Source organism: Ptychodera flava, chromosome 14 (assembly GCF_041260155.1).
Source record: "Ptychodera flava strain L36383 chromosome 14, AS_Pfla_20210202, whole genome shotgun sequence".
Lineage (NCBI taxonomy): Eukaryota > Metazoa > Hemichordata > Enteropneusta > Ptychoderidae > Ptychodera > Ptychodera flava.
In genome coordinates, this window is record NC_091941.1 from 9,638,348 (window position 1) to 9,655,228 (window position 16,881).

A 16,881-nucleotide genomic window follows, 5' to 3' on the forward strand; every position below is an offset into this window, starting at 1 on the left:
TTGTAGTTCAGTAAGTAAATTTTCTTGCAAAACAACCTGACGCTGACACAGGCCTTTAAAATTAACACTGCATATACATATTCCAGTTTTCTTTGTTGTTGGGTATTGTGACTTTGCAAAGAACATTTAAATGAAATACCTGATCACTACCATTTATAAGAGGTCGAGGATAAGGAAAAACTTGCAAATTTGTCCAGGTGGCAATGTTAACTTTCTGTGAAGACACGAGTCTGTGATAGAAATCGGTGTGTTGTGTCTTTGTTATGAAAAAAATATTTACCATTCTGATAGAATTCAAATCAAAGACGAGTTTGATCTCTAGGGTAGCACTTTACCATTCCATCTGTTCTTTCTCTCCGTCTGTCTGGCTTACTGCATGCTATAGGGAAGTTCAGTTCTAATCATGCATACTGGCAATGTTAGCTAGCCAATCAGAAAACATCTTGCAGGCTTGAATGGATGCAAAGTATTACCGGTATGCAGATGCACTTAGAGTAGATGACCTTGATAGCTACCGAACGACCCACCTCTACTACACGGGCAGGGACTTCCTACCAGCTGAATGTAAAAGGCACCGTTACAATACTTCACTGGTCTGCCTATTGTGATGAGTCTTTTTAAAGCCTGTGGAGGAACTAGAGGCTTTCCCCATCTGGGTTTTGTAAAAACAGAAAATGAAATTTGTCTACGTCCCCATAGATATACAGGTAACAATGGGATAGGGACAATTTTGGAAAACAAGTAAAATTTTCGGCGACTTCCCACGTACAAAAACTTACTGCTCCAAAATGTGCATTCTTGATTTTGAAAGAGTGTTTCACGGGATAAAGCTTCCTGAGGAAAATTTGAGCAAAAGTTTAAGTCTTTCAGTTTTTAAGGTTCACACTTCCTCAAAATCGGAAAACAAGGTTGTTTCTAACATAAACACGCAGAACAATTCGATAGTTGTACTGAATGAGGCCGTTGCTGGCAATTGTAACTTGATTCTTCCTCTGAAGTGCAGAGACAATGGATTTGTAACTTGTTCCGATTTATTACTGGCCTTGAACACACAGCAAGATGACCACAATAAGTCCACAATTTAGAGCTGTACAGCGCATACACAATAAATTAAGTTGCACACTGCCTTTTTTTGCATTTTTTTTTTCAACAAAAGAAAAAATTGCTGACATGGCTAGATTGTATTTGATTAGTGTGACGATGAGAAACGATACCTCTTTCCGTTTTTCGTCTTACCAGATTCTTGGAACATAGGACATGAGTCAGCTGACAAATGATGACTAGACTACCCATAGAAAACCAGACCTATTGTAAACAAGATTGATCTTTGGATAGACCTGTACCTGTAAGGGGGAATTTCCGTATCATGCACAACTTCAAAATAACTATGCAACCTCCATAACACAACTGCACAATTAGCATTATATAATTATATTTTTAATAAATGGTTACAGCAAAATTAAACAGAACTGGGCACTTCATTGCCACAACTAAAAATACATGTATGCTAGTCATCTGGGTCATAAACACTACTGTTGTAGATGTGTAGTTCAGGGTCTCTGCGTGGAAATACACCTGTTTGTCACGAACCACCAACATGTCATACCAGGTTTGTATGTGTCCACTTGATAACACTGAGTCTAATTTTGAACAACTAGTTTTCACAAATACGGCCGTCGACAGAGAGCTTTGGAAGAACAAATTTTTTTTCAGGGGCAACTCTTTAACACTGAACAAAGTGGAAAAGAAGATGATATGTACCAAATATAACCAGAAATGGTGTACTTCCAGGCAGAGACCGACTTACTGTCAGCCCTGGGGCTTGACAGTGAACAAGTTGTTGTTGTTGCTGCTGCACTGCAAATGTATCGACTACAGTGTTTGTACACACATGCACCTTTCCTAAAATTCAAAATAGGCAAAAATTTACTATAATCCCTGTAATCCCAGAAAGTCAATTACCGAATGAACTTGAAAAGGTCATGACAATTGGTTAACGAGACAATGAGAGGGCAAAGGGAAAGATTGTTTAAAAAAAAAACTGAGAACCTCAGCAATGCACAAGTTTTACGACATCTTTGTATGACTCACTGAACTACTCGTAAACTCACGTGGACAACTGGAAAAGGAAAAAAAATATCCCTAAAATGTGTTTTTGTCAGCATTGCTTTGAAATTGACAGTAGTGGAAAAAGACACAGATAACTTCACTAGCCATCACTATATAGCATAGATACAGTGCTGTAAACTTCAACTCTGCTCTGGCGACATTCAAAAATTGCTTACTAAATATCTACATAGACTAGACTACACTGTCACCTGACACTCAACACGTACCAGTGCTCTGCCCTGTATGCTACGGTTTCCTATGCTAAATTTTCACAGACAATGTACACAATGCAGTCTTGAAGGGGACACTGGTGCGTCTTGAGCCTCATATGAATGGAATGTCACCACAGCTGAGCTCAGTAAATTTTTTTTTTCTCTTCTTTTCGTTTAACACCTACATTGAACTCCCACTGTGCCTTAAAGAGTAAAAATTGCACGTGAGACACCACAGAATGTATACATTTGTATCAGTACTTTCATACGTAGAAATGAACGCATGCTAAACAAACGACATGATTTATATTAATAATATACTTCAAGCTGACTGATACATTTTCAAAGCTTTCATACTTTATTACAGAAATGTTAAACACATGGTGTTGGGGGATAGTTGATAGTTTGAGATGGGCTCTGCTTCTGTTATGGTTTATGAGGACTACGTTACAACGCTATACACTGCTATTTTGACCCGCTCCTCTCTCCCCTGAATAAAATACTGCATTTAATCTTGCAATAACTTCATAAATTATCTCTTCAATGGATACTACTGGTTAAGTATATCTACAGAACACTGACTGAGCTGTAGAGGTTTTTGGAATTTCTGATTCTATCACACTTTTTCTCTTTATCACAGACACTACAGAAGCTATCTCCAGCAGCATGACGCTGAGAGAAAATTTTGTCTTTTTTTTTTTATATTGTTCACATCCCGACCACTGAATTCCCCCAAAATTATAGTATCACAATAGCCCCACTTGGAAACATAAATTGTATAAACCAGGCTTCTTAGAGATATTTGAAATGTTGTAATTGTCGAAGAGTCAATTTCCAAGTCAATTAATTAGCAGCAGCCTCCCCCTCCTTGTTTGACGGGGGTGCTTGTGCCTTGTATTTTGACGTGCTGTTTGCCGTCTTGGGGCATACTTCCAGGTCCCATCCGGTTCTTAATTTCCGCCGCCATTGTCATGAAAGCCTGTTCAACATTTGTAGCATTCTTAGCACTAGTTTCAAGGAATGGAATTTCCAGTTGGTCTGCATACTCCTGGAACAAAAGATGAAATTTGGGAATTTGGTCAAATTTCTCTTTTTTTGCACTGCTCTTACTTCTGGAAGTAGTGGTTTACATAATTGACATACTGATGACAATGAATGTACCATTGTTTTTATATCTGTCGTAGTTGTATGGATTCTTGACTAGGAGGAAAAAAAACTTTCAAAACTGTCCAGTTTACTCAATACATCTTCAAAAGGTGAAAAAACTTCAACATACCAGCAGTAAATTCTTAATTCCTCTGGCCAACTTGTTTTTTGAACATGTGTGACACTAGGGACTGTGAGAGAGTCTAACTATGAATAAACCTTCATAATAAACTTTCCCTGACATAAGTATTGTATACAATCCGTACAAATTTAGAATTCATCCAATAAAGTGCATCGAAGAATCTCTTATGGGATTAATCTAATTTTTTTTTTTGTCACCTAAAATGAAATGTATTTTAAAGGTTGCAACTGATGACAAATGATGACAAACTTACCTTTGCCGTTGTGTAATCAACTACTTTCTTTGTGGTCAAATCGCACTTGTTACCGACGAGTAACTTATTGACATTTTCACAGGCGTAACGATCTATTTCTTGTAACCATTGTTTTACATTATGAAATGATTCCTGAGGAAAAAGCAAAATGCAACACTAGAAGTTAGGAAACAGACAAGGGGGATATTGTGACTAGTGATCACAGATAATATTACAATCATCTATTTATGTCTTTGTAACAGGAAACTAGTACCATCACCTTTGTGCTCTCAGCAGAATACACAGATCTCAGTTTTTTAATGTAAGTTACAGAAATTTTTAATATTCATTGACATCAGTTCCATGTTGAGAAACATGCAAATATTTTTCCGGTCAGACAGAACACTGTTGAGTCAGTGTCCAATGTTGATGGCTCAGAGAAGGAACATGATTATTACATGGATTTTAGTTTTAGAACATCTTTTCATCTTAACTAATGAAGCCTCTTCTGTATCAAATCATACTTAATGTATTGGAACAAAGTATGAAATTTCCAATAACTCTGACACAATCTGAACAATGATAAATATTCAACACAAGATGATTTGTCTTTCTGAATCCATGAGCTTTCATTGAACAGTGAAGCCAAGGTAAAATCATGTTTACTGTTCAACTTTTTAAACAAGCAAGATCAATGAACTGGGGGTTCATGACCATCGTCCTGATAATTTTGCCAAATAATGTAATGATTTCTCATCTTTCAGATTTGGCCTGAAAATGTAAATGTGGGCAATGATGATGCAACGCAGTACCGGCTGGTTTTAGATCTGTATGGACAGAAGATACATTACCTGGTCTGTAACGTCGTAAACAACAATAATACCATGTGCACCCCTGTAATAACTTGACGTGATAGTTCGAAACCTTTCTTGGCCTGCTGTGTCCCACTATAGAGGAAAAGATGGAGAAATAAAACAAGATCAGTATCATGTATTATCAGTGTCAGGACACATTATGAAACTACACTTCTCAACTACAGTGACTTGCAAACACGAAATGTCAATATTCTGTCAGCATACTTCTGATCAATACAGCTATGAGTAACAGTCACACCTGTCACAATCACATTCTCCCTGTGTCTGCTTTATCAGCAGACCTTGGTTTTATTTAACCAGGTACATGTCTAATATTGACACAATGCTAACCTAGAGTTCAAACTTCATCTCACAGGGGCATTGAGCAGAGACATGCAAATGCCATCAGAAAGGGCATAAAAAGTTATTGAACAAAAACTGCAATGACGCGAACAATGATGTCAATGACTTCAAATTTCCATCTTAACCAACCACTTTGTCTTATTATAGACACATTTACAAGAATAGTAACTGAGGAAAAATACTGGAAACACAAGCCTTTCAAAATATGACACAGTGTCAGAGAAGGCAATACTTACTATCTGGAGTTTAATTGTTTTTCCATCTAATTCTATTGTTCTGATTTTCTGGAAAAAAGACAGAAATATGTTAATAATACTAGCATAAGACATTCATTAATAATATTAATGTGATAGACATTTCTGAAAGATATGTTGATAGTATGCCATAAGACACAAACAACATCCTGTTAGCATTGGTATGAACTTTTTCTGACCAGCAAGTCAATCATTTGAAAATATTATTAATTAAGTGCTATTGTTAACACATTCATTGCTGCACGTTAAAAATGTTAGGTCATTGAAATTAATGCAAAGCTCTAATTTGTAAAGACAATACCATTGACAATGACCCAATTTTTTTTTTCGTCCCATCCTACTCATCAGTAACTGTCAGCTGTAGTTTCAAAATCTCAAGGTGGGATTCAAGTACGCACAAATGAAAAGTTCAAGATCTGTACAGCCAACTAATTTCTGGAAGGTCACTTCCCTGGTATCTCACCGCCAAATCAGAAGTAGTGCATATGCTTATTTCATTTAAAAGTTGTACTAACTTGAAATCATGCTGACAAGAACAATAGCAATGATTTAGATATTTTTTATGGAAATGAAATCATCTCATTATAATATTCATATTTGTAAAAAAAATCTTGTATGCATTACAGTGTTCTCCCTGAATAAGGTAACAGGGGCATGGCGCCCTCTTGTAAATTCCGAGCGCCCCCTTGCCAGAAAAGAAAAAGATTTATTTTTTTGAAAAATAAAACAATAAAATGTGCGAGATAAAAAGTTGACGGTGATTTACAAGCAAAATGCAAGCGTGAGCGTCGATCCTGCAGGCTGCAAACGTAATTCTCATCGATCTTGCAAATCTCGCGAGTTTGTGATGTCATCCGAGATCATAGGCCCATGTGCAACTCATCGATGGCAGCCATATTTGCATGGCTCAGGCCGTAACGTTATCCACGGTCCCTCCATAGGGACCGTGCATTAGGTAACCGACTTAGCTGAGTAAACATGCCAAGGAGCTTGAGGGTAAACCAAGGACAGCAGAGTATACTGAAGTTTTTATAGGAGGTTAGAATTTCGCTTGTGTATTCCTTCCCAAAGCAAAACGACCTAGGCTCGGCCGGACGTGTATCAGGATGAGAATACGTCACGTGAGTGTTATGGTGATAATTTTGACATCGATGAAAAATGTTTGTCTGTCGCTATGTTTTCGTTTTCAAAAAATGTAATCTTCATTGAAATCAGTGAACTGGAATAAAAGTTATCGAACACTGTCAGATCTCTTTTCCTTTGAGTTTTTTATTCGAAAAAAATCGGAAAAAATACTCCCCAAGTGCCACCAAATAACACCATTTTAATCTCTGTTTTTCAAAAGCTCCAACGGCAGGAGGGGGGACACCCCCCTCATGACCTCCCCCCGCGACCGCTTACGCGGTCGCTTGTGGTGCTTCGCACCACGTCTTCGCCCTCTTGTCAAAATATCCTGGGGAGAACACTGCATTATTATTTCCTTTTCAACAAAGGTGTGACAGACAGCTATCAAAGGTTATCAAATTTTTATTGACCTGAAATTTATGATCAGTACACGACTGGTCTGTACATGTATTTGGATAGCCTATTGCCCAACATGTCTATCAAAATGCAAAAAATAATTTTACAACTAATGCCAGTATTGGGAAAATAATTTCATATCACATGTTTGGTTTGAACGCATTTTATCTTACTACCGGGAATGAAACATTTTAAGATACGGACCGCTGTAGAAATAACATGCACTATTACAAAATACACCTAACTCTTTAGAAATGTTACAAGAATATTTTTATGCAAATTGGTGTATCTCACTTATGTGACTTAAACACACGAATGTACTTTTTGGAAGTACGTCCTTGCAGCCTATCACTGAACATAAGAGAGGTTTCTTCCAGTAAGTAGCGATGCACTTGAATTTTCCAGTTGCATGGAAGATTTAGAATAACAGCTTGAAACATGTAATTTAACACTCATTGGGATTCTTCATGAGGTAGAATGCCCCTCAGGGATAGATATTCGGACTCTCAAATTGTTACAGTTATGGTATGCAACCTTGGATGCTGCATATGTGAACTCTACTGAAGCTTGTAGAGGAAATGAAGTTTTTAGTCTTGTTAAAATGTTCAGGTTAAAATCAAAAATGTACTTTTTTGCATAGAGGTAAATGTTGAGATAGGCACCATTTTGAATTTAAAATATTGGCAAATTTTAGGCAATATTTGTTCCTTCAGCACAAACATTTGCTCAGTAACCCGATTTTTAGTTTTGAAAGAGGAAGGTTTAGCGTTTCCTTGTACAACGCTACAGCTTTAATCATAATCTTCTAGTTTCGAGGCAAATAGTACCATTAAGCAGTTTATGAGCTCAGGAAAACGTTAGATTGAACTACCATAACAATGAACTGACAGTGACATCCAACCCCTAACATTTAAAATATTGCATAATAATTACTTACAACAATGCACTGTTAATTAAGGTGCTACGTCTAAAAATATACTCTTCTGGATCCCATACAAATTAAAATTACAGACAAACTTATTAGTTTTCTTGATGTCAAAGCAATGATACTATTTCAACTGATGTAAATCTTGCAGATATTTGATCAAGCCTGGATGAATTTTACATTCTTATGAAATTTTAGGCATATAATTTTTTTAGAAAGTAAAATACTTACAAAATCCACACCAATTGTACTGATGTAGCTTTCTGTGTATGTGTCATCCTACAGAAAGAAACAAAACAAACATCATTACAACTTTTACACAACCACAGCAAAACATGCACTGGCAAAACTACAAAAGACAGTTGTCCGGCAGAATGAAAACAACAACAACAATGGCCTATCATTTGGTAATTATATAACACCTAACAGAGTACATACCAAAACATAATAGTACGCTCTTTTACTCCTGGCTTCAGCTAGGTTTTACAAAATGCTTGTGTTGACTATTAGCAGTTTTGATCACCGTTTCATTAAGTTGATGAGTAGAAGCAGAATAACGAGATATTTAAATGCCAAACATCTTCGCATCGATACCTTATTAGCAAAAGTGAAATATAGTTTGTAATTATTGAAACTACTTGATGGAGCGCCTTCATACTAAGTAAACAATGCCTATATGACACGACACCTACGGCTTTCTACTTTCTTCTGTGGACAAAAATGACAAATCCTAAACATCACAACCACAAAAAAAGGTTGGTATCTCTCTGGTAGGGCCACGTTTATAATTTTTCAGGATTCTATAATTCACTTTGTAATTTACTAATAAAATTTGACAGGCTTTAATACAAGCTTGAATGTGTATGACTGCAATATTTGAATAACTGTACTATTTATGGTAACACTGAATTTTGTTTGGCCATTTGTATGCTAAATGATGGGCTCACTGAAAATAGCTCACAATAAGCTGTATACGAAAGAGTTCTGCCAATAAAATATAGGCAGGTCAAAAACACATGAGAAAACTAGTCACATAGAAGTTCAGTTTCAAGTCTCTGACTTGAGTCATAGACGGCTTCATCATGTGGAACCAACAAATCAAAATGAAAGATGGGAAACATACAGAACTAATTTTGTACTGCATTTTACAGGACAAGAACAAGCTGATGGCGTATCAGATATGCACTGGAGCACTGCAATGAGCTCAAATGCTAATGTCAAACTAACCTATATTTGGCAATTTTGAAGTATACACCTTTGTCAAGCTGTTTCATGATTCAAGGCATATACAGATATATATGCATGAAGGAAGAGTCACGTCAGATGATACACTATGTAATACATGCATGACATGTTGAGCAAAATGACTAGTTTACAAATTCATGAAATACTGCTTGCCAATCACATCCATAAAATTTGATTGGATCTGGGATCTGGTTATGGACTTGTCTTCACTTTGCCTGTGCGTATGTTCCCAACTGTAAACTTGGTGACAGGGGCTCTCCTGATTGTTAACAGGTCCCATTCTCTGTACCAATCAACTAGAGTACAATGAAGAGCTCTCAATCCATGAAAATCAGTGTTCTTTGACCCATCATAGGTCAGAAAGAACTTGACAAACAGATCTGTCAAAACCTGCCACTGACTCAATTCAAGCTCATCCACGACTGGGAATGCATGTTAAATGTTAAAGTTTACGTGAGCACAAAGAGAATGGTGGCATAACATGATACAAGTGTCACTCATTTGGTGCTTTTCCTACACTTCATCCTTAACTACACCCTACATTAGAAGTAAATTCCCTGATGGTTATATCGTAACCAGCTCTATGCAACTGTATGGGAAAACGTTGTTAGTTTTTGTATCTATATTTATTACACAGAATCATCTTCTAAAATCTATATGTTCCATACACACTTGATGTGTGACACAAGCAGATTTGTTACGTTCTATACTGATGAAGCTGTATTGCATACTGGAAACAGACGCGACTTCACTGCCCTAGTCCTACAAACTCAACATGTCTGCTCATGTCTCTAAATTGGCAAAGAGCATAACTGACTGCATTATACTTTATTGATGAATATGCACTAATAACTACAGAAATCACTTGAACAATACAGTTTTGTATATCCTGTGAGCAGCCACCTACTTCATGGTTGTAGTCGCTCACTGTAAAAAGAAAATCATGCCTTGAGTTCTTACAAAAAGAAGATACTTACTGCAAATCGAAGCAACAAACATGATTTTCCTACACCGGAATCTCCAATCAGTAAAAGTTTAAACAGGTAGTCACTGCAAAAGAAAAGAAGACTGTGTTAAGGTTGTGAATTTTACTATGTAATCGTTCAACCCTTTTTGGGTAAACTACATTTTATGACTACCTGAAAAAGACAATTCATATCACGAAACAAATATTTGCACCAGTGCTATAGATATATTGCCTTGAAGCATTCACTTGTGCAGATTTGTTGGTTTCATAAGCTTTCATATACCCCAACATATAGCATATGTCCACCATCCTTCATGTGATACATAATGCGTCTTCAAGTCTGCCTTCACAAATGTAATTCTTTCAGAGACTCACAAGCTGGAGAACAATGAATGAAAATTTTGTGCGAATATGTGCAACTCTTGCCCATTCATTCTAATATTTATGCTGTGAATTCAAATGTTAGTACTTAGCTCACATATTTATTTTCTTGTTCTGAAAAAAAAAAATTCACAAGACAAAGAGACTTACAGTAATGACCTCACTAATGCTCTGGGCAAAACCAAAGTAGCAGTGTACCCAAACTTTGATATGAGCCAGTATAATTATAGGGAGACAGCAAGCAATACACATACTTAGATAGGATTTAAAATGGTTTCTCTTCCTGTTTGACTGTCAACATACAATAGATGAATGCAACTCATCGGGGCTGCTACTACAACAGCTGACACTAGTACAGCCACTGAATAATCACCACAACCTTTTCACAAGGTAGATTGTTTTGATGAGCCATTTTGATGAATTTTTAAATTTCTTGTCTCCACAAGAACTTTTGATCATAGAAACAATAATGTAAACCTCTTTGGTCTTTCAAAAAACTGAAAGACTGAAATCTTTTGACTTAGTCTTTGACTTGGCAAGTGCTGACATTTTGACTTGGCAAGTACTGACATATGTTAGAACAGTACACAGAACTAAGCCTGGTTTACCAATCAAATAATGATTACACCTGCCTGACTGTCTCAATTCCCCATCTACCAAAAATAAAAAGTGGTATTGAGTCATATCATCTATACACCTTTTTGATTTCACCAACCTGGCTTCGCATGTTATAGCAGCCAGGTCAGTAAAAATCAAATTAAAGTCTTCAAGTATTCAGGGGACACAAATATTCAAGTTTTTGTTGAAATGCAACATAATCCCTTTTATGCCTCACTGGTTTTAACAAATTTGACCTGATGATGGTATTTTAACTCGGCCAATGTGGGGTTAACCCTTATATTGCCAAGTTCATATTTCGCCATGAGGTCAACTTGGTTAAAACCAATAAGGCACAACATGGTTGCACTTTACTAATAACATGAAAACCGGAAGGCCATGAAAACAGAGACAATGATTTTCACAGACTTGCCCTGTTATACGTGCAAAGCCAAGCAGGTGAAAATCTGTACAGGCTTTGGTACAGTAAAGCTTTCAACTGACTTAGCAGATTGTCATGTGTCAGGTCTGGTAGGATATGGGTTAACATAAATAGAGAAAAGGTATTAAGGAGGATTGTGTGAATTACTGATACACAGGTGAACTGAGACAAATATGAAGTGTATATGTGATAAAAATTCAGTGTAAGTGGGAGAAAAACATAACAAATAAATTCTGTGGGTGTAGACAAATTATCTCTTTACAGAAACTGGAGTTGCACTAAAGACATTAAAGCAAAGGTTCCACCTTCGAGGACAGCTAGAAGGTGACTCTAATCACTAATTAACATTTTCGTAGCATACTGCTTGTCACTATGAGTTGGCAAAATATGAAATATCTATGGAATGACTGTCCAAGCGACTTTGTCAAAGATGTTACAAAACCAGAGGATGTACAGTGGGAGTCACACATGGATCATAAATAGTCAAGACAAATGCTTAATCTCCTGTAGCAGTGACTTGGCTGTGTCTATGTGTCATGAATTTCATTAGTACAAGAGTCTAACTGAGTGTGTCTGCCTCTCTGCATTTGAGATATAGTCATGTGCACAGCTAATGTGGTGGGATAGGGAAGACCAACTTCCTGTCATGTGAAATTCTTTACCATAACAGATGAATAGAAAATCAGTTCATTCACCTAAGACCAAGATTTCATCTTTGATCTATGACATTGTGGTCTAAGCATCTTAAATAACATATATACGATAGGACATGAAACCACTGCTGTAGCATGATATATATATATTATATATATATATATATATATATATATATATATATATATATATATATATTTACACACACACACACAAATCCTTGCTTAACAATAACAGCAGTGGGTAACTTTCCATGCAAGTGTGTATAAAGTGTGATGTAGGACAAAGGCATAATCTCCGGTGGGATAAGTTTACCAAAATGGAGTTATTCTTTTGATATGCACAGGTGGAATGTTTGGTCACCTTTGACAACCTTGAAGTGAAAGAAGTTATGTGAAACCACAGGAACACTAAAGTAACTTGTCTACTTCTACAACACAAACAATACAGCATGAAGTTTCTCAACATATTGAAGGTGTGTTGTGACCTATGGCTGTGGTCGATATGCTAATTTCTATGGAGTTGATTTTAAATAATGTAAAAACGCTATGTCACTGAACAGGAAGGTTGAAGGGTGTCAACGCCATGATGAACCGGTGTGTGAGTCTGTGACACAAACTGAACACTTCCTGGTTGAATAAAGCTTTCTGAAGAAATATGGCTCATCTCTGGATGATTTTGTGTGTTCATCCGATGTTAAATACTACAAAGTGTCGTAACAAGGTGGGGGACAGGCATAATTAGTTCACTGTAGGTATGATGGAGGACATAACTGCAAAATTTTCGGTGGCATTCGATGGTACAAACGATCGTCACGGCCCATGGGCTCCACCTCTTCTTGGTAGTCACATGATACACGATCATCGATACCACCATGACTTTCTCATTTGCACATTACGTAAACACGTAAAATAGCCGAGATCCTACATTTCAACCCAACAAAAAAATCGTACGATGACAACCTACGATCACAATAGCAGTATATTTTCATCCAGTAAAATCTTATCAGGTGTCCAGCAGAAATATGCTGTATATGATACACTGATCGATAGAGTCGCCGGTCAAAAATCGCCCCTTTGGATTTATTGGCCTCCCGATCCGATATTTCGTCACTTGTCGAACCCATTCATTTCCTTTACAACCTGTCCGTTTATAAACCATGCATATCGAGTAGGAAAACCTGTGGGAAATAACTGTGCACTAGACGTGTGACTTCTCTGGAAAAGTGAAGTGTCTCCAAACCAATGGGTACCCAAAGCAGGTTACATACACGTAGCATATCGAACAAAATATACCGACAAGAGGCCGGCAACGGGCGAACGAAGCCCTTCGTATCGACAGAAAAATACTGAATAAGTTGACGTTTTTGATTACCAATCATGCTTTAAAATGCAGTATGTGATCGTACTAATACTTACTATTCGGGATTCATCGTTGACATGACCAGGAGACACCTCTATATAGTAGATTTTGGTTAATATTCTCCCACTAGATATAAATTTTGGTTACGTTGCCAATTCTTTGATCAGATCTGCCACGAAAGGAAGTCCAAGATGGCTTCCTCATCTAACGTGCAATGAGCAATTGCTCGCTAGAGGGGGGTTACTATATTGCTTTTACTCACAATGACGTAATGCATCGACGTGGCACCATCTGACCTCGCGCGTCATCGGTGAGTTCATTGGCAAGCATCACGACACCCGATAGGTGTGATGTGAAGGGACTAAGGAAGAAACGTTCGAAATTGTGAATTGAGGAGGAAATAACACCCAAAACAAAAATTAAAGACCGCATGTAGCTATGGAACAACGTTTTCGCGCCTCCGTCCTTCACGTTTCCGACGTCAATCGAAGTCCAGTTGCAATCTACTGATCATCCCTCAACTTGTGAATCAACATGCTGAACATGTCTGATGATATCTATGTAATTGGATTTGAACAAAATATGTAATGATTTCATTCATTATTGTATTTTTTGTGTAAAATCCTTGTACATGTACTCCACCATACATAATTTATAAACAAATTATGCTCTGCCTTTTCTGTTTGAAGGGACACAACCACTTCGAATATTAAGTCGCACTGTAAGCTTAGTGATTAATGATTTGTGACAAATTTTCGAAATGTTCATATCTTTCAACAAAAAGAAATATATAATTTTTGCACGTGTTGACGTTTATTTTTTGTGTAAAATGCTGGGGGAAAAACCACCAGAGTCACTGGACGATCTCCTGCACGATGTGACATTGCTCAGCCCTCCCTATAGTTGAACGAATTGAATTCTCATTGACTTTGCATACTGTATTGAAAAACTTTTAAAATACTCATCGTATTACCTGCAAATACCATTTTACAGTTCTCAGAAGAGAAAAAAAAATCGGCGAAATTGGAAAACACTGTCTTAAGACAGGGTACGCTCGAAGTTTCTTGAGCGAAGGAGCGTGGGAGCGTGTGAATTTTCAGACTTTTTCGGCTTTTTTTAAAGGAAGTACGCTGTTTTCTTTAAAATGTAGGGAAATTACCTGATTAATCCCATATAGAGATACGTCGGTCTTTTACGCTATCGTAACACGGTCTTTATATTTTACGGTCCTCTAAAGACAATTACACCAAAGCGTAAAAGATTGGCCCATTTCTACATTGGATTTTAATCAGATTGTCCATGTGCATTGTAACACCAAGTTTATTACAATGAGAATTGCCGCTTACGTTGGAAGTTTTTAGAATACACGGATGCTTTTCATTTTAGATATATACAGTAATGTTACATATGCGCATATTATACTTCAAACAATCTCTATTGATCACATTATTTTTCTGATGACTTATCAAGTGCCTCGAAAGGTGAAAACATACAGTAACTATGCACCGTTGAAAATAGTGAACAATCAGTGCGTGTGTTACCAAAACTATACGTGGTGTAACCACAGGGAACTCTGACTGAATAACAGTAAACAAGTAAATAAAATATAACAAAATTAAAAAAAATTTAAAAATACTGTCAAAAAAGAAAATAGACAATAAAACGCAAACAAACAAACGACTGACCGATCAATTGTGAGACTTCCATGAAATAGACTAGATTCACCTTTCTATGGCATGGTCCTAGAGAGTCATTTTTCTATTTTATTTACTTTTTACTGTTATTCCGTCAGAGTTCCCTGTGGTGTATTTCGAATAAAACACCAGCCCCCATGCACTAAATGGAATCATAGAAAATGCAACTGTACGGAGTTGTCCGTACAGAAACCGTGTTGCTCTGTGTTAAAGCTGCATTCACAAATACTTGTGTCATCCGATTATAATAATCAAACAAAATCTAGAACCGTTCTGTCGCATTTTATTAAAAAAAATCTACAAATGTATGAATGTCATTGAGTTGTCATAAAAAAACATCAAGTAGGCCTTGTAGCGAGGCAAAAGCTACAATTGTTGATATTTTTTTTCAATATTTCTACGCGATGTATCAAATATAGTTTCTTGCTTGCTTCCTACATATTCAGTGTGTCAACAAAGTCTGTATGTGTAAACACTGGTGATAATTGAATTAGAGTCCAAACGGAAAGTCATTTGTCAACAATACAAATGGACAGTACACATACCGTCACCTGCACAGGCTGTGTTGGCAAGCTGAAAGCACCAACACGGAAGACCAGGAGCTGACTTGACAGTTATCAGGGGTTTTTGAATTCTGGCGTATTGGAATAATCAAATATTAAAGAAAAAAGATGAAGTCACCATGCTCGATTTTCATCAAATGTACGATCAAAAATCACCGTTTTTCACGAATATCACTTAAAATTAATATAATAACCATTCATTTAAAGTTCACGCAGTGAATGAAATTTTCACATTCCCATCGTACAATACCTAACACTTCACATTCCCATCGTACAATACCTAACACAAAAGTAAAACTTTGAACACTTAAGACTCCAGTTTAAATTGAAAAAGTGTGTGACTAAACGGGATTATTTATTTTTTACCAAATTTGCCATTATTTAACCCAAAATTTCACAATTTCCAAAATTTCAGAAATTAAAACATTTATTGGATGGAATATTTCAACCTTTAAGAATTGTCAATTTCATAAAACTTTTTAAAGTAGCATCTCAGTCATATATGTCCTGTACTCTTTAAAAATTGTTTTTGTTTTCGGTAGGTCACTGTGTTCAGTTTTTCACAGTTTGGCAAAATCTAGCCAGAAATTCACATTTACATCCTCTCTCATGATCGTCATTTAGTGTGCCCTTCAGCAGGTGCCATTGACCTTGCCAGAGTTGGACTATAAACTCAGGTCGACTTAGACTGATAAATACAAAAAAGTCTACCGATGCATTTAAAAAGAAATCAATTCAAATTTATAAACCTATCTTAGGAATATGGCTCTAAACTGCTGATAACAGGTAGTGTCGAACATTTGCGAGCAGAACTGCGCAATACATGTAACAGTTTTTTTTTGTTTTTCTGCGCGTACATCCCTAATAAATATGTGACTATACGATAATGGGGCCTTGAAAATTTTTGATCATATAGATGGGGGGGACTTGAATTTTTTGAGGGTATCGGGGGGGATCTGAAAAAATAATATTTCTATCGCGATTCCTCCAGCCCCCTCATCGTTACTTGTGAACGTAGCCTAAACCATATAACAGGAGAAAATCACTGTCGGTACGTAAACCGTGTTGCTCTGGGTTACAACTTTAAAAAATATTTACAAGCCTAGTAACAGATACCTTTATAGAAAAAAATGCAATTAGGCTAAATTTTACCAAAAAGGAGACAAATTCTCTGTCAACGTTAACGACAAGTTTTAAACAGCCTTCGGTATTCAAATT

General features: G+C 36.7%; 1 protein-coding gene across 1 annotated transcript; it reads right to left on the bottom strand.

Annotated features, from left to right (window-relative positions):
* Positions 1–1,415: 1,415 nt before the first annotated feature.
* LOC139149264 (ras-related protein Rab-1A) lies at positions 1,416–13,621 on the bottom strand. The gene is made up of 7 exons (XM_070720905.1): positions 13,463–13,621; positions 9,981–10,053; positions 7,990–8,037; positions 5,295–5,342; positions 4,693–4,788; positions 3,863–3,994; positions 1,416–3,369 (listed from the first exon to the last, which is right to left on the bottom strand). The coding sequence occupies exons 1-7, from the start codon at positions 13,483–13,485 to the stop codon at positions 3,169–3,171; spliced, it is 621 nt and encodes a 206-aa protein (XP_070577006.1). The 5' UTR covers positions 13,486–13,621; the 3' UTR covers positions 1,416–3,168.
* Between the last annotated feature and the right edge of the window lie 3,260 nt (positions 13,622–16,881).

Bases quoted from the DNA above. Each gene is read 5' to 3' on its own strand.
- LOC139149264 (XM_070720905.1), bottom strand. From the start codon at position 13,485: ATGTCAACGATGAATCCCGAATA. The intron at 8,038-9,980 runs GTAAGTATCTTC...TTCTTTCTGTAG, and splicing joins GTTTGTTGCTTCGATTTGCA to GATGACACATACACAGAAAG. The intron at 3,370-3,862 runs GTAAGTTTGTCA...CTTTTGTTCCAG, and splicing joins TTGATTACACAACGGCAAAG to GAGTATGCAGACCAACTGGA.